This window comes from Prionailurus bengalensis, chromosome C1 (assembly GCF_016509475.1).
Source record: "Prionailurus bengalensis isolate Pbe53 chromosome C1, Fcat_Pben_1.1_paternal_pri, whole genome shotgun sequence".
Lineage (NCBI taxonomy): Eukaryota > Metazoa > Chordata > Mammalia > Carnivora > Felidae > Prionailurus > Prionailurus bengalensis.
Window position 1 is genome coordinate 101,403,013 of NC_057345.1, and position 22,013 is coordinate 101,425,025.

The 22,013-nt window shown below is 39.5% G+C and overlaps 1 protein-coding gene across 1 annotated transcript in view; it reads right to left on the reverse strand.

Annotated features, from left to right (window-relative positions):
- SPAG17 (sperm associated antigen 17) overlaps nucleotides 1–22,013 on the reverse strand; it is a 235,322-nt gene that overhangs the window by 67,104 nt on the left and 146,205 nt on the right. The window contains exons 25-30 of the mRNA XM_043575965.1: nucleotides 19,498–19,673; nucleotides 17,246–17,363; nucleotides 14,196–14,374; nucleotides 11,693–11,852; nucleotides 3,278–3,495; nucleotides 1,277–1,421 (exon numbers count right to left, since the gene is read on the reverse strand). Coding sequence (XP_043431900.1) covers nucleotides 1,277–1,421; nucleotides 3,278–3,495; nucleotides 11,693–11,852; nucleotides 14,196–14,374; nucleotides 17,246–17,363; nucleotides 19,498–19,673 — 996 coding nt within the window. The remainder of the gene's footprint in view (nucleotides 1–1,276; nucleotides 1,422–3,277; nucleotides 3,496–11,692; nucleotides 11,853–14,195; nucleotides 14,375–17,245; nucleotides 17,364–19,497; nucleotides 19,674–22,013) is intronic.

Below are 22,013 nucleotides of genomic sequence, written 5' to 3' on the forward strand. Positions count from 1 at the left end.
TGTATCAAAAATAATGTATAATCTTTTGTGGGCTTTACATATGCGTAGATTATATATCACTGTATGTATCATTCTGCACCTACTTTTTTGTACTTAACATTGCTCTGAGAACTTCAGCCCTCTTGATATACAGGTGTGTGGCTATATATGTGTGGATATACTTCATTCCTTTTAACTACTGTATAGTATTCCTTTATAAGATTGTACTGCCTTCTATTTTCCTATTCTGCTGTTGATGGCCATTTATTTACCAGTATTTTGATGCTGGACTTGGATTTGCAAGTAATGCCCTGAACATGTTTCCTTGGACAAGTGTGTAAGAGGAAGAGGAAGTGAAGTGGAGTTAGTGCATCGTATGATAGGCACATTAAATTGCCCTCTCCGGTGGCTCTTCTAATGTTCCCTCTAACCAGTGGGGTAGGAAGATTGTTCTTTTCCCATTCACTTGCCAATTTTGTCGCACTTAATTTGGCGACATTTAATGAAGCATTTAATGCACTGAACAAATAAACTCTGGAATTAAAGAAAAGGGAGTCAGAGAATAATTTGACTTTAAAAATCTTAAGAGGCGCCTGGGTGGCTCAGTTGGTGAAGCATCCGACTTTGGCTCAGGTCATGATCTTGCAGTTTGTGAGTTCGAGCCCCGGCTTGTTTTTCTCTCACACCATCTCTCTGATGAGAGGTGTGTTCAGAACTGAAGGAGGACCTGAGGCCACCTGTATGCAGATCAGATTCCTTAACGATTAATGGAAACAGGTGTGAGCGCTAATGTCCAGGGCAATTGAGTCATGATTATTTACTTTTAATTGCCACCAATCTAGACCAGTCTAGGTTTTAGTGGTGAAAATAGAAAAAGGTGCTATTGCTATCTACAGCCAGCTAGGGCTTTTATCACTCCCGTGTCTGTTGAGGGTAAAGATTGTAACAGCAGGACCTAAGAGGCTCCGCTCTTGACTGCGCACGCACTCTTTGGTTGACAGAGTTCTTCAAAAAAATATTTTTCCTGTGTGTGTTAATAAGAGCAGTGAGGCTCCTCCTTGTCTTATTCTAAAGACATCAAATATTTGGGGCACCTGGGTGACTCAGTGGGCTGGGTGACCAACTGCTGATTTCGACTCGGGTCATGATCCTAGGGTCATGGGATTGAGCCCCATGTTGGGCTGTGTGCTGAGCATGGAGCCTGCTTGGGATTCTCTCTCCCTCCGCCCCACTCATGCTCTCTCTCTTTCTCTCGCTCTCTCTCAAAATAAAAAAGCAAAAGCAAAGGATAACTTACTTATTTCTTGATCATCCGGAGGAGTAATACGGTCTTCATAAACTTGATAAAAGGTTGTGATTCTGGTACCATCAGCATGATCCACTATCCGAGTACCATCTTTCTTTTCCACAATGATCACTCTGTCTTCTCGAGTTATCATGACCTGAACATACAAAGGCAGAGCATGATCATTTGGTCAGGTGGGTTAATCCCAAGTGCGTTTATTTTTATGCCTCATTGAATATCATCAAAATCCTGGTTATCTGTTTATAAGCTAAAGTTTTATCCCATCTACTTGGACAAAGCTTTACAACAATTCCTAGGAGGCGGGCAATGCTATCCCCATTTTGTAGATGATGGAAGTTAGGCTTGGAGAAGTTAAGAAATTTGCTCGAGGTCACTCAGCAAATGTCAGGGCTGGTGTCGACTAAGGCTGTTTGACTTGAACACTGATGCTCCCTCCATTGTCATGTATTTGTGAATGAAAAGTTAGTATCAGGACTGGCCTGGCCGAGTTCTGTCTGGGAACATGACCCCAGGTTCTGCCTCCTTGAAAATTATAGGTTTAAAGTCAGCATGGCCTGCTGAGGCTGCCTTTCCTATGCCAATCTTGGCCTAACGTCATCAGAACAGAAGGTGAATCATGCTCTTAACCACCATGTTCTGCAGAAGTATTCCTCATTGTACATACTGGTTGAGAGTTCCAAGGATAAGAACCTAAAATAATGAATAGTGTACATTTCTTTCTCATATATAGTGATTTCTGCCTACTATAAAGAGATAAGAAGGCAATTATCACCTGCTTCCAACAGCCCCAGACATTTGAGTCAAGAAACAGCTGATAAACCCACTCTCACACCCATCTGGACTCTTTGGTGAAATATTGTGGCCCTTACAGTTAGGACAGTACAAGTTAGAAAATACTCAACGGTTGAATTATATATTATAGAATTTGCAATTATTGCCAATTGAACACCATGATTGAAATATGTATTATATAAATTGCTATTATTGCCAATTGGACACCATCTGTGAAAGGAAGGGGAAGGAAGCATGAACGGGCAGAGGCAGAAGCTGAGCTGTGGCACAGACCCGACAAAGCCTCAGTCAACTGGCAGGAGCTCGGGAGCCAGTATCCCCTGCCCCAGTGTCCCAAGTCTGGTAGCAGGAGCCAGATTGGCATACCCCTGCCTCACTCAGTCACTGCACGCAGCTACCTTGGAACCATGTGAGTCAGGCAAAGCAACTCTCTGCAACTGAGGCAGATGCGGAAAGACCTGAGAGCTGCCCAAGTGGAATCCAACACTTCCTGGATATACTCTTGACCACATTACTTAACTTGCGGAGGCCCAATTTCCTCATCAGTGTCATATAATATTCATTGGTGCAAAGACTGAATGAGATAGTGTACACAAAACTCCAAATCCCTAACAGAAATCCCGGCACACAGAAGGTGCTACTGTTCATCCCAGAAGTTTCGATTTCTTATCATTAATCAAACCATTATTTTCTGTACCACTCATTTGTCACTTATTCTTAGGCCACAAATAAAATCTTTTGTACAGTTGCTCTGGAGTGTTGCTAAATTCTTGAATTATTTAATGTGAGTATCTCCTTAAATATACCATACATATTTTGCAGTCAAGGATCACGAGCAAATTTCTAGCATTCATCCCAACTGCACAGAAAGAAGTAGGAACCAAGCACAGCCCAACTTCTAGAAGATAAGACATACACACAAATACATTCAACATAAAGAAACACGTGACACAATCTTCTAAGTGTTAAATGTGGTACATTCATGATCTGTTTCTCATTTCAAAAATTATTATTTCATGGCACGTTACGTTAGTCAAATAAACCACCCAGTGTTTTTGTGTTTGGGAAGACAGGTCCGTGTGTTCATCCATCCACCTAGTTACCAGTTACAGAAAACTAATTATTTTCCAGGCACTCTTCTATGTGTTTCAGAGCTCTAATGACTTATAAAAATTTGCAACATACAATAGTTTGCCATACCGTTCCACTGACAGGATCTGTGGCCTTAAAGAGTAATAATGGGGTCATGTCTGCGATTCTTTCCAGTCCTCTGGTGCCAATCCGATTTCCTTCAGGTGTGGTTGTAAACCAGGTGCCTACATGAACGTCTACAGGAGTTACTGCTTGAACCGTCTCTGGGTGAGGTTCATGGCTTTCATTCTTATGTGCCATTGATGACTGATTTTTGTGACTTTTTCCTGTAGAAGTTCAAGTAAAATCAAACACAATGTAACTATAATATCAATTACATAAATTACTAAGTTTTAACACACTGTACCTCAGACACTGTGGCATAGAAATTCTATGTAGTATTCATCAGTTATATTATTTTTCAAGTGGAAAAATATATCAAGTTATGCACTTGAACCTTGGCTGGATTCCCACCACCTCTCCCCAAATAGACACATGGATATACAGCTCACCCTCTATGGCACGATACCTATTTGGTCAACTGCTGTGTACCTTTGAGTATTGCTTATAACTCCCTGGATTCCAGATTTGGGGCTCTGTACCCTGGTTTTTAAAGCCTACCTTTGCTCCCTACCTTTGACTCCTTCTTTTGACTTACTTAACTCTAGCATTATATGAGATTTTTAACTCTTCATTCCCCTGATTTTGTCATTTTGTTAGTCACAGATAGGAGACAGCTTTCTTCAGCCCTGGATCTGGAGAACTTTATCAACCAGGCATATATCCTTGGCCTCTCACTAGGGGAGAGGATTTGTAGTGTTCGACTACTCCACTGATAATCATCTGATGCATATCTCATCCCTATCCCTCCCTACCACGATCTATTTGGAAGACAGTAATGAAAAAGCCCTCAAGGAACTCTGAATAATGTCTCAATGCCTTTTTCAGGATAGATTTGCTCCATTGGTATAAATAATAATAAGTGATCTGTAGATGAAATTTTCCCATGTTATCAAACCTCAATGATGAAGTGAATTCAGACCCAGAAGCAAATTACAAGAAAAGATAGTAAAGGATTGTTAACTCTTGGAAGATTCCTCAGAGTCAGAGTATGAAATGTGCATCAGAGCATCGATCCTGGACTAATATGCAGACTCAGCTAATGGGAAGACCCAAATAAGACAGATACCATTGCCCTAGGATTTAATTTGGACTTACTTCTATTTCCAGAGCATTAAAAGAGCACTGAAAGATAGACCTGTAGAAATTATTTCGAATGAATCTCAGAGAGTCAAAACGATAGAAATAATAAAAGAGAGGTAAAAATCTCTAATACATGCTTAATTAGAATTCTAAAAGAAGAGAAAAAAAGGAACAGAAACAATATTTGAGGAGGTAACTATTGAGAACTTTCCAGAATCAATGAAAGATATTAACCCAGAGATTTAAGAACCTCAATGTATACTAACTGGATAAATAAAAAGAAATCCACACCCAGCTAAACTTTATTGAAATTATAATAAAAAAGAAAATATATTCAAGGCAGTTAGATTATCTTCACAGCAATAGCAATTAGACTGACAGCCAATTTTTCGACATCATCACTGGAAGCAAGAAGAGTATAGAGAATTTTTGTGAATATACTGAGAGAAAACATCTGTCAATCCAGAATTCTGTACCCAGTGAAATTATCATCCAAGGATGAAGACAACATAAACACATTTTTTGGGAAGCTATCTGTTATATGATAAATGGATTAGAAGCTCCGGTAAAAAGACAAAAATTATCAAACTGAATTTTAAAAATATTACCCTATAAGTTGCTCACAAGAGATACATTTAAACATAAACCACAGAAAGTAAAATAAAATATGAAAAAGTTACACTGTAAAGGGATTAATAGCTGGTGTGTCTATAATAATATAATAATATAACATAATAAGATAAGCAAAATACAATTTTTCCCTCATAGAATAGACATTAGGGCAAAAAAGAATCCTAGAACAAAAAACCACTGCATACTGATAAAATGTTAAATTCACCACAAAGATATTATAATTTTTAAATTTATAAGTATCTAAAACCATATCCTCAAAGTATATAAATAAAAATTGGACAGAACTATTCAAAAGATGTAATAATTTCAGAAATAAAGAAGTAAAGATTAAATTATAAGGAGTATAGCACTGAGTAGACTAGTCTACCCTTATTTAAACATACTTCTGCTGAAACAAATTGTTACAGCAGATTAAAAATATCTGTGAAGTTATACAATACTGGTTGGTAAATTTGACCTGTAGAGCAAATATGGTTTGCTGTATGTTTTTGTATAGTCTGTGAAGTAACACTTCTTTTGACGTTTCTATATAATTAAAAATCAAAAGAATAATAATACCTTGTGATAGATACGTGAAAATTACATGAAATTCAAATTTTAGTGTTCATAAGTAAGTTTTATTTAAACACAATACAGCATGCTCATTTGATTATGTATTGTCTATGGCTACTTTCGTGTAATAAGGGCAGAGTTGAGTAGTTGTGACAGAGATAATACAGCTCACAAGGTCTAAATCAAATATTTACTATCTTGTCCTCTGCAGAGAAGTTTGCTGAACTTGAAAATGGACCAGACAACACAACCAACAGGTTTGATCTAATAGACATAAAGAGAACACTATACTCAATAACTACAGGATACATGCCCTTCCAATCACACACAGACTTTTTACAACACTTGCCCATATATGAGGCTATACATCATGTTTTGACAAATTTCAAAAGATTAGTTAAAAATCAATTATTAAAAAAAACCTAGAAACCTTCATAGTTTTGGAAATTTAAAAACATTATGGGTCAAAAAGGAGGTCATTATGGAAATTAGAAAATATTTAGAGCTAAAAATAAAATACTAAAGAGTATTTCTTGTGAGATGGGAGAAGTACATCTGGAATGGCAAGAAAGGACCTTCAAAAAAACCATTCTTCCATCAAAACAGTGACAGCGCTGGGAAAAAATGATCAAAGTCAACTCTTTCAGAACTCTGGATATAAACCAAAGAATTGCAACAATCCAAGAAACAATTCAAGAAAATAGTTGAATCTCAGTAAGAATAACTGCTTTGTGTTGTTATAAGTTGTCCAATTCTCACCCTTCATCCGCACCCATCCCCCTCCATGCCCTCCACCCCATCTCCAGCTCTGCAGTAACCTTGAAAAACAGTAGCCTTGGAGTTATAGTAGCTGTGACAATCTGGCAGCCACTGGAGGGGGCAGATAGACCTGCAATTCTCTCTAAAAGCCCCATTCCCAAAGACTTGTCATTGTTTGACTTCTCTGAAAACTCCCTGAAAATCCTCACCCTGACCTGGGTCAGAATTCGCTCATTATAACCCACCTTTTCCTGGGGCTCCTGCTGAAACAGTCAGTGGTGATTGTTCACAACGTGGCTGTCTAAGGCAGCAGTAACAGTTGGGGCAAAAAAAGAGGCTGACCTAAAAACTTAAAAGGAAAACCTAGAGAATGAGATGACCAAAGGAACTTTGAAAAATTCTGTCATTTTCCTAGGTATCTAGAAGGCCACATGTACATGCAGGATTGTACTCACGTCCGAGAAACACCTGAGAAACACGGGCTGAGTTTGAGGCTAAGGCTAGGGTCTAAACTGCGAGAGCAATGAAGGAATGCCCCAGTAAGCACACACATCCCCTTGGCAAAAGCTGGGAGACTTGTTGGTTTGAGGCATGTAAGGGAACCCCTGCCTAATCACTACCTGACCACTGGGCTAACAGCAGAAACTTCAGTAGCTACACAGGACAAAGGAAAGAGATTCGCAAGAAGAAGTTCAGTAAAGTCACTAAACAAACAGCAATAACAGCAACAACAAACACTGGGGGTTAGGATCTTATTTCCAGAGTTGCTGCAAAACAAAAAAAGGGTAGAATAAGAAAGGTCAGCAAGATTTTAAGATATTAGCTCAAAATACAAACAAAAAAAATCAGTTATATTGGTATACACCATCAATGAACAATCCAAAAATAAAGAAACAATTCCATTTATAATAGGATCAAGAAGAATAAGACACTTAGGAAAAATTTAACAAAACAATCGTAATAATTGTACACCAAAAACTATAAGACAGTATGGATTGCAATTAAAGAAGTTCTAAATAAGTGGAAAGATATCCCAAGTTCATGAATTAGGGACAATATTGTTGCGATGTCAATACTCTCAGAATTTAGCTACATGTTCAGGGGAATCTCTATAAAAATCCCAGCTGCCTCTTTTGTAGAAATTGACAATCTGTCCCCAAAATTCATAGAGAAATGCAAGGGACCCAGAGTAGTCCAAACAACATTAAAAAAGTAAAACGAACATGGATGACTCCCACTTTCCAGTTTCAAACTTATAAAGCTGTAGTAATCAGGACAGTGAGATGTTGGCATAAGGACAAACATATTTATCAGTGGAGCAGAAGTAAGAGTCCAAAAATAAACCTTACCATTGATGGTTAATTGATTCTTGACTGAGGTGCCAACCAATTCAATGGGGGAAATAATTGTTTTTTAGTAAACTCAAAAAAATGAATCTGGACCCCTATCTCTTGTCGTATAAAAAATTATATAAAGAGGCACCTGGGAAGCTCAGTTGGTTGAATGTCTGACTTCAGCTCAGGTCATGATCTCATGGTTCATGAGCCCAACCCACGTTGGGCTCTGTGCTGACAGCTCAGAGCCTGGAGCCTGCTTCAGATTCTGTGTCTCCCTCCCTCTCTGCTCCTCCCTACATGTGTGCACGTGCTCTCTCTCTCTCTCAAAAGTAAATAAATATTTTTTAAAAGTTCTATAAAAATGGATTTAAAAACCCCAAATGCAAGAACTAAAAATATAAAACTCTTAGAAGAAAATATAAGAATAAATCTTTGTGACTTTGGATTATTCACTGATTTCTTAGATATAATACCAAAACCACAAGCAACCAGAGGGGGGAAAAAAGCAGATACATTGGACTTCAGCAAAACGGGCACCATGAAAAGACATCATGAAGAATGTAGAAAAAGAGCACAAAGAATGGGAGAAAATATTCACAAATCATGTATCTGATAAGGAAGTTGTATCCAAAATATACAAAGGATACTTACAACTCAATAATAAGAGGATGGATAACTTTTAAAAAAATGGGGAAAGGATTTGAATAGACATTTCTCCAAAGAAGGTAAAAAATGGCCACTAAGCACATGAAAAAGTGTTCAACATGCTGGTGAAAAATAAAATAATGCAGCTGCTTTGGAAAACAGTTTATCAGGTGCTCAAAACGAGAAACATAGAGTTATTATTCCAGCAATTCCACTCCTGGTTTATGTACTCAAGAGAAATGAAAATATATGTCCACACAAAAACTTGTACAGAAATGTTTGCATCAGCTTTATTTGTAATTTCCTAAAAGTGGAAACGACCTATATGTCCATCATTGATGAATGTGTAAACAAAGTGTGGTATATCCATACAAGAGAATATTCTTCGGCTATAAAAATGAGGTACTGGGGCGCCTGGGTGGCGCAGTCGGTTAAGCGTCCGACTTCAGCCAGGTCACGATCTCACCGTCCGTGAGTTCGAGCCCCGCGTCGGGCTCTGGGCAGATGGCTCAGAGCCTGGAGCCTGTTTCCGAATCTGTGTCTCCCTCTCTCTCTGCCCCTCGCCCGTTCATGCTCTGTCTCTCTCTGTCCCAAAAATAAATAAACATTGAAAAAAAAAAGTTTAAAAAATAAAAAATAAATAAAAATAAAAATGAGGTACTGACACAAGTTACAACATGGATGACCCTTGAAAATATTACACTAGATAAAAAGAAACCAGTCACAAAAGGTCTTATATTGTATGCTTCTGTTTATATGAAATGTCCAGAATGTGTAAATCCATAGAAACAGAAAGTAGATTAGTGGTTCCAAGGTCCTGGGTGGAGGGGAAAAGAGAGTGTTGGCTCACAGGTACTGTTTTTTCCCACAGAGAGTAAAATTATTCTGTATGATATTGTAGTGGTAGGATTCACTACATTACGCATTTGTCAAAACTCTTAGAATTGTACATATCAAAGATTGAACCCTAATGCAAACTATGGACTTCAGTTAATAATAATGTATCAGTATTGGTTCATCAATTGTAAGACATGTATTTATTAATTTTTTTTAGTGTTTATTCATTTTTTTTGAAAGACAGAGACAGAGCACAAGCAGGGGTGGGGCGGAGAGAGAAGGGGACCCAGAATCTGACGCAGGCTCCAGGTCCTGAGCCGTCAGCACAGAGCCCAATGTGGGGCTTGAACTCATGAACTGCAAGATCAAGACCTGAGCTGAAGTCAGACGCTCAACTGACTGAGCCACCCAGGCGCCCCATGACATGTGTTTAAAACAGGGAAAACAGTGAGCCAGATAGAGAGGAAGCACGGAGGAATTCTGTACTTTCTGCACATTTTTTCTGCAAACCTAAAATTGCTCTTAAAAACAAAGTCTAGTGGGGCCCCTGGGTGGCTCAGTCGGTTGAGCGACCGACTTTGGCTCAGGTCATGAACTCACAGTTTGTGAGTTCAAGCCCCGCGTTGTGCTCTGTGCTTCAGATTCTGTGTCTCCCCCTCACTCTCCTCCTCCCCTTGCTCACGCTCTGTCTCTCTCTCTCTCTCAAAACTAAATAAATATTTTTAAAAAACTTTTTTAAAAAGTCTAGAGGCACCTGGGTGGCTCAGTCAGTTGAGTGTTGGACTCTTGACTTTGGCTCAGGTCACGATCTCACAGTTGTAGGATCTAGCTTGGCATTGGGCTCTGTGCTGAAGTGTGGAGGCTGCTTAAGATTCTCCCTTTCCCTGTGCCCCTCTCCTGCCCATGCACTCTCTCACTCTCTCTCTCTCTCTCTCTCTCTCTCAAAAAGAAAAAGTCTATTTGTTTTTTGTTTTGTTTTTGTTTTTAAAGTGAATGCATCACCTCGGACGGGAGGGCTTTGAAGAAATCTGGAGCACACCATGCTGGAGGTGGAAACTCTTTGGAACCCTGTGGGGTGCTAAGGAAAGTGGCCACCCTTACATGAAGTCCTCTCCTATCAGAAAAGGAAGGAGCCTTTGAGCTGGGGAGTTTGAAAGCTATGAGGATGCTTTCATTCACTTCAACCAAGGACCTTTTGCTACTACCAAAGGAAAGTCTATTTCACTAAATTTTGAGTAACCAAAAAAGGAATTCAATTTGCCTCTTGGTCCTTGGTTACTGTGGTGGTGGTGGGGAGGGGTGTGTGTGTGAAACTGACAAAGAAGATTAAATCCTGGTCTCAGACCATTTAAGTCAAATGAGAGATTGAGAAAAATTTGCAACGCAGGTGTCCAGATCCAAATCCCAGCTCTCCCACTTACTAGCTGAGAGGCCTCAAGGCAGTTATTTAACCTCTCTGTGTCTCAATTTCGTCATCTGTAAAGTGGGATTCTTAAAATATGTATCACACAGGGTTGCTATGAGGATTCACTGATTTAATACTTTATTCAGAATTGTGCCTGGTACACAAACACACATGTCCTACATCTAAAGATCTCTTACAAATAAATATGTAAATAATGAACCTCCCAAAGGTAAACAAGAAAATATGTGAATAGAAAAATTCATAAAGAAAAAATTATTAAATGTTCAACCTCACCAGTAATAAAGAAATGCAAATTAACACAATAATAAGATTATTAATTATCTATCAAATGGAATAAGATTAAGAGAATGAGGAAATCCAGCATCGGCAAGGGTATGAGGAAGGAAATATTTTCGTACAACACAGGAGGTAGGGGTGTAAATCGAGAATACCTCTGAGGAGAGCAATTTCATAATTTAGACTATGGCAGACACGGTTGATTGCTTACTCAACTGTTACCCGGCTTCTTTTTTCCCTACAGGTAGTGCGCATCTCCTGAGAAAAAGGCCAGAAATGTCAAATGCTTGTTTTTCCAGCTTGGGTCCCTGGCCAGGTCGAGTCAGTGAGATATAAGGGAAGGTCTTCTGGTGGGGGAATCCAGAAATGTTTTCCTCCCTGATAGAGAGACAACCGTGAAAGTTCTTGTGTCCACTCTCTTTGCGTTTTGCTTTGAGGGTTACTACATGAGAACCTGGGGCCTTTGCAGCTCTGAGGAAAGTCAAGAGAACCAAAGAGATGCCTACTTAGAGCCTTGACATTGCGGATCTGGTCAACTAACCCTAAAACACTAGCCCAGCACTAGACCTAATGTGGAAGTGTATATAATGGCATAGGAAAATGTTCGTTATTTACTACTACGAGAAGGAAGCAGTTCATGACAGTGTGTAATGCCGTGATTCCAATTAAAATTTATACATGTGTATATGCGTCAATGAGTATAGATGAATATATTCATAGAAAAGATGAGAAGTAAAAGAATAACAATAATGAACATTTATTGAGCATTTGAAGGCTTATTAAATCCATTATAAACTGAAAGGCTTCAATTATTACCTTTCTTTGTGATGACAATCTCAGATGGTACAATTTCTGATTTATGCTGAGAAGCCGTGTCCATAAAGTCGCCGCTGTGAGGGCTTGTTGGCATTTCACCAGGAGGACACACAGAACCTGAATCAGGACTACTGCTCACGGCACCATCGGCAAAGAGAATCTGAAGGAAAAGCGAAATCCTTACGTTCTCAGAAGCAAGCAAGAGGCTGGTTAACATTTAATGCTGTGTCAAACTGACATAAATTAAAATAAATCCAAAGGAAAAACGCTCTTTGCAGACCTCCAGACTCAGCAACACAAACGTAATATAGGAGGATAGATTGGGAGCACAGAGAGAATAGCTTACTATCCAGCAAAATAATATTATTTAATGTTTTCCATTTACCTTCTATTTTGTTTCCTGTCTTTTTATTTCTTGTCTTTTATTGGATTAACTTGAGTTTTTATCTTCCCCATTAAAAAAAATGTTTAATGTTCATTTATTTTAGAGAGAGATAGAGCATGAGCCGAGGGGCAGAGAGAAGGAGACACAGAATCCGAGGCAGGCTTCAGGCTCCGAGCTGTTAGCATAGAGCTTGCTGCAGGGCTTGAACTCATGAACCGTGAGATCATGACCTGAGCCAAAGTTGAACACTTAACCGACTGAACCATCCAGGAACCCCTATTTTTCTATTCTTTATCCTTCCCCTATGCCACTGGAAAATTATGCACTCTGTTGCAACTTACATAATGACTACATTTAAAACTTTATCACATATTTAAATGTTTAGTGTCTGTCGATATCTATCTAGTAGATATGGTGTCTACAGGTACTACAGATACATCTGTCTGGATCAATCTCTATCGCTTACCAATGTGACAAGAACCACCACCAGCTGCTGCTCATGAGAAATCTAACATCCATCCCGTCCATTCTGTACGAGGTAACTGGTTTCCTTTAGGAAGCTTTCGGGATTGTCTATCTGCGCAGTCCCAAAACTGCACTACAACATATCTAGATGATCTTTTAAAGATTATTAGTATCAATCCTGATTGACTCTTGTTTAATCCAAAGTATTTTTTTTTTTTTTTTTCGTTCTGGGAAAATTCCCTATATTGTTTCTTCCTTTATTTTCCTTCTTCACTCCCACCATTTTCTTCTTCTGGAGATTGTATTCTTCAGATCCCGTTTCCACGTTCTTAAGTTTTCTCTCCCTCACAATCCACACTCCCACCCCCTCCCCCCCAATTTTCACAATTATTTTTCTTGTTTTTTCTCCTTTTAAATTTTTATTTATTTTGTATTTTTAAAGTTTATTTATGTTGAGAGAGAGAAACGGAGAGAGACAGAGAGAGCATGCATGAGCAGAGAAGGGGCAGAGAGAGAGGGAGAGAGAGAGAATCTCAAGCAGGTTCCACACTGTCAGTGCGGAGCCTGACACGGGGCTTGGACTCAATAACCATGAGATCATGACCTGAGCCAAAATCAAGAGTGGGTCACTTAACTGACTGAGCCACCCAGGAACCCCTCTTAAATTTTTAATTGAAGTATACTGACATACACTGTTATCTGACTGTCAGGTGTACAACATAGTGATTTGATACACAATTGTCATTTTTAGTATCTAAAGACTCTCGATTTTTTTTCCCCAGCAACTGTTTTTTTTATTGTTATTTTATAGATTGTTAGCCTCTCAAGTCTCTGTCTATATTACTTCTACTCACTTCCAAGTTTTTTGTTTAACTATGCTTCTTTTTAGGTCCTCTGTCTTTAATTTTTTATTATTCTGTAATTTACTTTCATGCAGTTGGTTTTTCTGTAAGGTTGATGACTCTTGGGTGCACAGTCATATTTCTGTTTGAGGATCCCTGTTCACTTCTTGGTGGCGTAGCCTCTGGTCTCTGGGAAGGAATGGAGCAGGACACACATCTCCTGGGTATTTTGATGTCTGGTTGCCACCCTCCAGGTAATAGTGAGTCACCTGGGACACTAACTCGATTTTCTGAGTGCAGATCTCCATCTGTGAAATGTCTGTGTTAAAACTTCTGAGTTTGAATTTTGCTGCAGGCTTTTCACTGTACATGTTTTAAACTTTCTTATGTTTCTCCGTTAGTCTGATCTCACCTGACTTGCATTTTCTAGAAATTCTCACAAAATTTTCATCCACTGATGACACATCTTGTTGTTTTCCAGTACAGTTGTGAATGCGCTATTCAAAAGTTTTTTTTTTTTTTTTAATTATTTTAAGGTGCCTTGAGAGGCAGAGGAGGCGAACACTGTGTTTAATCCTCAGCCTTGGGTCATATATAGAATAAGCTTATTTATAATAAGGATACAAATAGTCTTATTGGCAGACTATTCTATTCTATTCTACTGTTCTATTCTCAATTTTCCATCTCTGGTGTCACTCCATTTTCAAGTGGGTTGTCCCTCTTACCTACCACAATACTACTCCTGCCCCATAGCTTGTTAGTATTTTACTTTGCAGCAGGAAGGAGAATTATTTACCTAACATTCTCTTACCTGTGTGGATCCATCCAACATGTACTTGACAACAGTGCCTTGCCTGGTGATAACTCTTGATGCCTCCTGTTCCACTGGTGGCATCACCGTCTTATAGTACTCATAGTGCTTCACCTTCTGGGGGTAGCTCTGCCGGACCATGATGTCCCAAGTGGGTTCCTCATCCATAACATTCCCATCTGAAAAAAAAGCAAGCCTTAATGTGAACTGGGCAATGCTGTGTGGCCGGTGTTTTATCTTTTTGCTTAATTGTTTTCATTCTTCTGTCTACAGCTGAGTAATAGGGCAGTTTCCATGTCATGACCGATGGCGCAGAGCACTGGTTCTTTTCTACCTTTGCTATGGTCAAATGTAGTAAAGAAGGTCGTCTATAGGTACTCAATAGGTACCTTCTCTATGTACAACCCATTCTTTCTCATGAGTTCTAGGACACCTCTGGCAAAATTAGGAAGGAAGCAGAGCTTTGCTGTCTTAGAGGTTCCCTTTTCTCCCTGTTGGCACTTTTCTCTTGCCCTTGACTAAGCTCTTGCCCCTGGGTGCTCAATGCTCTCCTGGTGACCCCTGGCTGCCTGGAGCCTCAGGGGGAGTCACTCACTTCAGGCTTGCCCTTCCAAAATATTTCATCATTTTTCAGAGTTAACATCGTCTCTTCATCTCTAACCAAATCCAGATTTTTCTCAGCATTCTACTCTAAGCTGGCAATCAAGGAGAAAAGCACCTGGTAATTTCCTTCAAAAGAAAATATTAACGAGAATTCAGTTTTTGCTAACTGAATATTTTCCTCTTCTCAATTTGTAAAGTGGTTTATCAACATGTAATGATGGCATTTCAAGGACTGTATCAGGCTCACAGAAAAATATTTTGAAATGAGGGCCCTTCGTGATACCCTGTAAGTCACAGAAGTATTACTAACAATAAACTAATAAGCACTTACTTGGATGTTTTTATATGTTAAATGCTTTGTATATGTATTTTATTCAGCTCATCCCAGCAAACTTTTAACGGAGACTTCACTTTCCAGGGTTTTGAAGAAATGGAGGCTGGAAAGGCTTATAGCTTCTCCAAGGTCACACAGTTAAGTGGCAGGCCTAGTTGTTGAACGGGTCTCTAGGCTTAACTGTTTTCTCATGTTGTAAAAACAACTGCTGCTACCATGACCCAAAATAAACAAAAACCACCCAAAACCTAACACTGGATTAGTATGCTCCAAATTAGAAAGTATTTTCTCATTTAATACTCATAATAACCCTGTTTAGTATATGACACTATCTTATAAATGAAGAAATTCAGGTGGAGAGGGGTTATGACTTGTCCAAGGTCACCCAAGAAAGCTCTTTCTTCATATACCGCATGACCTTCCCTCCTTCTGTGCAAGGCTGACCCTAATGAAAACATTGCTCCTTTGGTATTTATGTTGTAATTATGTTCAGACTTGAATAAGGCTATTCATAATATATGGAAGATTTTTAAAAGATTACATGTTCCAAGCAGAGTTATTATTAACCACATTGTCTACCATGATATAAGGATGAAAATATCAGGCTAGATAATGAAACTAATAAAAAAAGGTGGAAAGCTGGAATTTGATAATAGGATCAAGTGAACAAGCAGACAAATATGTTCTTATCTAGAAATATCCCTCTTAGTACACTCATAACATCTTTGACTTTGACTCTGGAAGACCCTTCATGGTCATCACACAGTCATCTCATCATGGAAAACCTGGACCACTAGGAATCCTGGGAAATCGATTCCAAGATTCATGGTCTATTTTTAATAATTGATAAAGCCTAATGAAAAACAAGATTGAGACAAATCAGATCAACTGCAACATTTAGTTTCTTTTCATTTGGGTGGCAAGTAAATATGACATTGAATTATTTTTCAATAGGCATACTCTTTTTCTTTGATAGATATACTTTTCCAATATGGTGTACATTAGGAAATTATAATAAAGAGAATATTTAGTTGTGAAAAAAGATCAAGACCCACTGATACAACATTTATAGATGAAGAAACATAGTCTAGAGACAGTAAGTAACTGAAAGGGCCATATAGTCAGAACTCAAGTCCCAGGCCCATGTTTGCTTTGCTGCTTCTGTTAATTCTATCGCAATAGTGGGTCTCCATTTAAGTGATATGCAAATTCAGTCACCAACGTGGATGCCCCAATTAGGGTAATTAAAGAAATCCTACTTGTACTTATTGTGACTAAGGTCACTCAACTCCTAAGTGGCAGAGATAAAAGTCCATTCTTGGTCCAGTGATGGCAAAGCCAGTGCTCTTAACAGCTATTGTGGGCCCTGTCTTCCTGCCTCTACGAAGGGACGCAGGTATATTAATTTGATGGTCTGATGAAAACAAAGGACAGTGAGCACAAAGGAGGGAGAGGCAAGTGCAGCTTGAATGCTTGAAGGAAATCAGTCTTGTTCTCAAGTATCAGCATATGATTTTATAATGTCTGTTATTTCTGTATGGCCTCTAGGCTTTGCCATCACTGGACCAAGAATGGACTTTTATCTCTGCCACTTAGGAGTTGAGTGACCTTAGGCAAATTAATGAACTTCCCGAAGCCTCAATTTATTTTGTAAAATGGAATTACTAGGACTTAGCTTAAAATAGTTGTATTTTTAAAAAATGTTTATTTATTTATTTTGAGAGAGAGAGAGAGAGAGAGAGAGAGAACATGAGCAGGGAGGGCCAGAGAGAACCCGAAGCAGGCTCCTGGCCGACAGTGCAGAGCCCAATGCGGGGCTTGATATCATGAACCATGAGATCATCATCTGAGCCAAAATCAAGAGTTGGATGTTCAACCAACTGAACCACCCAGGCGCCCCTATAATAGTTGTATTTTTTTCATGTATATTAAATACTTAGTGCCAAGCTAACAGTAAATGCTCAGAAAATGAGGGTTATTATTATTAGCCTATTGTTCATTATTAACAAGTATATTTAACTAGTAGGAAAATACACACTTTCAATGGTGATTTAATTGTTTTCTATATTTTTTTGCTCCACTCCCTCCTTGGTCTACACCAGCTAACACTCACCTGTAGACTCTTGCCCAATGAAGGTCACGAGGAGCCCATTGGGGCAAGACACATTTAGGTTTTGGAAAGTGGGAACATAAAGAGTCTCTTGTAAAACAGGTTCTGGTTCCACTTCGTCCTGTAAATAATTTAACATGCGAATAAGTGTTATTTTCTAAATGAGCTATTGATTTATTATGACTAAGCATGGACTTGCTGAGTACTTAACATATGACTTGCCCATGACTAGTGGGCCCTGTGATGGAACCTATAAAATGCATGAGTCTCTACCTTTGTGCAATTTATATTCTATATTGTAGAATGGTACATAGACATGTGAAACAATTAAATTATAGTACCAAATGGTTGGCACATCTCTCCTCAAAAAATGAAGATATCAAAGTTAATGAGAATAGTTAGGAAAGGATCATGGAGGAGTTGGGCCTTGAAGTAGGCCTTGAATGACATTTCTGTTTGCAAGTGTGGGTGTAAAGGCTGATCACATCCCCACTACCCACTTTGTGTATTTTTTAAAGTTTGGGTGTTAGAGACGTTATGCTGTTAGGATATGTGTCCTTATTTTTCTCTAATAAGCAGGCATTACTTTTGTAGTAAGTAAAAACAATTTAAAAATGGCATAAAAAGATTATTTATAAACTGATGAAGTTTGGGTGTGTCTAGGGAAAAATCCTAATTAATTTTATGCCAACTATGCCTGAATACCTGGTTGGTTAATTGCATTCCAGAATCAAAGTTATTTGGTTGCTTCCAACCAACCCCTCATGATAATAATTTCAGTTTTTCCAGTCGGCTTTCTTTCCAGTTAGCCACTAAAGTCATTCCAACCGAGCCCTTGTTTCTGGATCTTTAGTTTATTCTAATTAGTCTTCCACTGTTGACCATTTAAATTGCTCTGCCTTTGTTACTAACAAATAATAAAATCTGAAAAGTTAGCTAAAAATTAATTAAAAACACAAAACCAAATTAAGAGGCAAGAAATTATGAAATTCTGTAAAATGAACAATACTGCTTGAAGACATGAACCTTGCCATGACAAATCTACCATTACACAAAAAACCAGTAATTATCTCCCATTCTTCCATTAGCGTCACTTTTTAAAAATTTTAGGAGAGCTGACTGGTTTGCTACCAAGTTGCTTTCAGTCGAATTAATTTTTTTTTTCAACATTTATTTATTTTTGGGACAGAGAGAGACAGAGCATGAACGGGCGAGGGGCAGAGAGAGAGGGAGACACAGAATCGGAAACAGGCTCCAGGCTCCGAGCCATCAGCCCAGAGCCCGACGCGGGGCTCGAACTCACAGACCGTGAGATCGTGACCTGGTTGAAGTCGGACGCTTAACCGACTGCGCCACCCAGGCGCCCCTGCTTTCAGTCAAATTAATGAATTATCCAGGGCTATTCTGCTCAAACACCATGCAATTTTCATTTAGCAAGGGTCAAGTGTCCTGGCTTGAGAAAAGTCATCTTGCAGTAAAGCTAAATAAATATGGCACAGAGAGGCTAAGTAGCATACAAACCCCATAACTTTTAAAGGGCCGAGGTCTGAAATCAAGATCCCTGATCTCTTTTTAACACGTTTTTTTTATTCTAACGAGTTGAGTGTTTGTACGTTGTACAAACTGCACAGCTGTTCTAGTAAATGCCTAAAGAGTCAAGAGTTCATCAGTGGTTTTCTTCTTGCTCCTCTTTTGATCTGTATTCTTCTATCAGGAACATGTTTGGAACCAAAGCCTCTGTGAGTGTGTGTTTGCATTGGGTGGCAGGTTGGAGGTACAGGGTGAACTGGTCTTTAGCCAGAAGCGGGCTGTCCTTCAATCCTTAGCATATAAATCTAAGCCCAAGTTTACCAAATGGAAGCATTTCCATTATTTAATTAAAGATACTCCTCTTTCAATTGTTATTTATCTAATGAGGCTAAATAAAGTACTTAGAGAATGGTAGGAACTTAACCAACCAAGAGCAAAGAAAACTCAAGACCCAGAGTGGCAAAAAAGGCTGAGCTTGTCCTGCTGAGTTTAGAATGAAAGACCTGAGAGAGATGTATATGACAATGTGTCTCCTGGCATAGGGACCCAACTCCTGTGTGCACATCTCTTCTCATTCATTCAAAATTGAAACTCCAGGGAATGTTAATTCATTTGCACAAGAATGTATGTGTGGTGCACTAACACTATGGACCTAACTCATGATTTAAAAAAAGTTAACACTGAGGTAGGAGTAGAGTTTTGGAATCCATGGCAAGTCCCTGTACCTTTTTCTCTTCTTCTTTTGGGTGTTCCTCTTCTTTAATTGATTCTCTGGGTTTTTCTTTGCCTTTTGATTTTGGTTTTCCTTTGCCTTGAGGAACAGTCACTACGACAGGAATTACTGTTGCAGTAAGTGCTGATGGGATATTCAACATTGTGTCCAAATTAGGATCCTTATTCTCTATAAAGAGAAAAGGAGAAACCAAGTAAATTAGACATTCATATTGGGTATGTTTGTTAAATAAAATTGGTATCACAAACATTTACACCAGTTGGCAACAATTTTTACCTTGCTGAATATGATTTTTTCAGTTGGATAGATTTCAGGGGTAATGTAGTCGATTTAAAATCAGAATTGTAAACATTGGGATACAGGTGCCCCTATGACTTAGCACTCCTGTATCCTTTGGATAAACTCCTAGTAGTGCTATTTCTGAGTCGTAGGGTAGTTCTATTTTTAATTTTTTGAGGAACCTCCACTGGGTGTTGTATGTATGTGATGAACCATGGGAATCTACCCCCAAAACCAAGAGCACACTGTACACACTGTATGTTAGCTAATTTGACAATAAATTATATTTAAAAACCAATAAAATAGGGAGGAGAAGATGGCGGCATAGGAGGATGCTGGGATCACCTGGTCCAGCTGATCACTTAGATTCCACCCACACCTGCCTAAATAACCCAGAAAAATGCCAGAAGACCAGCAGAATGGACTCTCCAGAGCCAAGCATAGACGAGAGGCCCATGGAAGAGAGTAGGAAGGGCAGAGAGGTGGTGCGTACTACATAGACTGGAGGGAGGGAGCCGGGGTGGTGGAGGGGCAGCCAGCCCACCCAGCAAGGCAGAGCCCCTGAATCTGGCTTGCAAAAGTGGAGGGCTGGACGGAGTGTGTTCTGACAGCCAGCAGGACTTAACATATGGAATGTTAAAAGTCAGCAGCTCTGCTCGGGGAGCGGGAGGGTGAGAGGATGCCAGGAGGGAGAGATGCTGAGCCCTGGAAGACAGAGTTCAGCTTGGTGGGGAACAAAGGCACTGGCAAGTGCCATTTCCCTCTCCCATCCCCCAGCCGAAATTCCAAAGGGAACCAGTTCCCATCACGAACTTGCTTGCACCGCGCAAACACCCAACTCTGTGCTTCTGTGGATCCATCCCTCTGACGGGTCGGCCTCCCTCCCGGTGCTGCAAGGCCCTTCCCGCAGCAGACCACTGATGGCAAAGCAAGCTAAGCCTACCCCTCCCATCCTGGTGCACCTTGTGGATCCACCCCAGGTAATACGCCAGACCCCATGGAAGCAGAACCACAAACCTGGCAGTGTGCAAGTAGCCCAGACAGGGGCCACACCACTCCACAGTGAGTCCTACCCCTGGGAGAGGGGAAGATAAGGTACACACCAGTCTGATTGTGGCCCCAGCAGTGGGTCTGACTGTGGCCCCGCCCACCAACACAAGTTACTCCAGAAAGCACAGGGGAAGTTCCCTGCAGTTCCACACCACCCCAGGAACTATCCAAAATGATGAAACGGAAGAATTCTCCTCAAAAGAAACTCCAGGAAGTAGCAACAGCTAATGAATTGACCAAAAACGACTTAAGCACTCTAACGGAATAAGAATTTAGAATAATAGTCATAAAAATAATTGCTGAGCTTGAAAAACGTATAGAGGACAGCAGAGAATCTATTGCTACAGAGATCAAGGGATTAAGAAATAGTCATGAGGAGCTAAAAAATGCTATAAATGAGGCACAAAATAAAATGAAGGCGACCACAGCTCGGCTTGAAGAGGCAGAGGAGAGAATAGGTGAATTAGAAGATAAAATTATGGGAAAAGAGGAAGCTGATAAAAAGAGAGATAAAAAAATCCAGCAGTATGAGGGGAGAATTAGAGAACTAAGTGATGCAATCAAATGTAACAATATCCGTATGATAGGAATTTCAGAAGAGGAAAAGGGAGAGAAAGGGGCTGAAGGTGTACTTGAACAAATCATAGCTGAGAACTTCCCCAATCTGGGGAAGGAAAAAAGCATTGAACTCCAAGAGGCACAGAGAACTCCCTTCAGACGTAACTTGAATCGATCTTCTGCACGACATATCATAGTGAAACTGGCAAAATACAAGGATAACAAGAAAATTCTGAAAGCAGCTAGGGATAAACATGCTCTATATTCAGCTCTATAAACATATAAAGGGAGACCGATAAGACTAGTGACAGACCTATCTACTGAAACTTGGCAGGCCAGAAAGGAATGGCAGGAAATCTTCAATGTGACGAACAGAAAAAATATGTAGCTGAGAATTCTTTATCCAACAAGTCTGTAATTCAGAAGAGAAGCAGAGATAAAGGTTTTCCCAAACACACAAAAACTGAAGAAATTCATCACCACTAAACCAGCCCTACAAGAGATACTAAGGGGGATTCTGTGAGACAAAGTACAAGAGACATCACTGCAAGCATGAAACCTACAGACATCACAATGACTCTAAACCCATATCTTTCTATAATAACACTGAATGTAAATGGA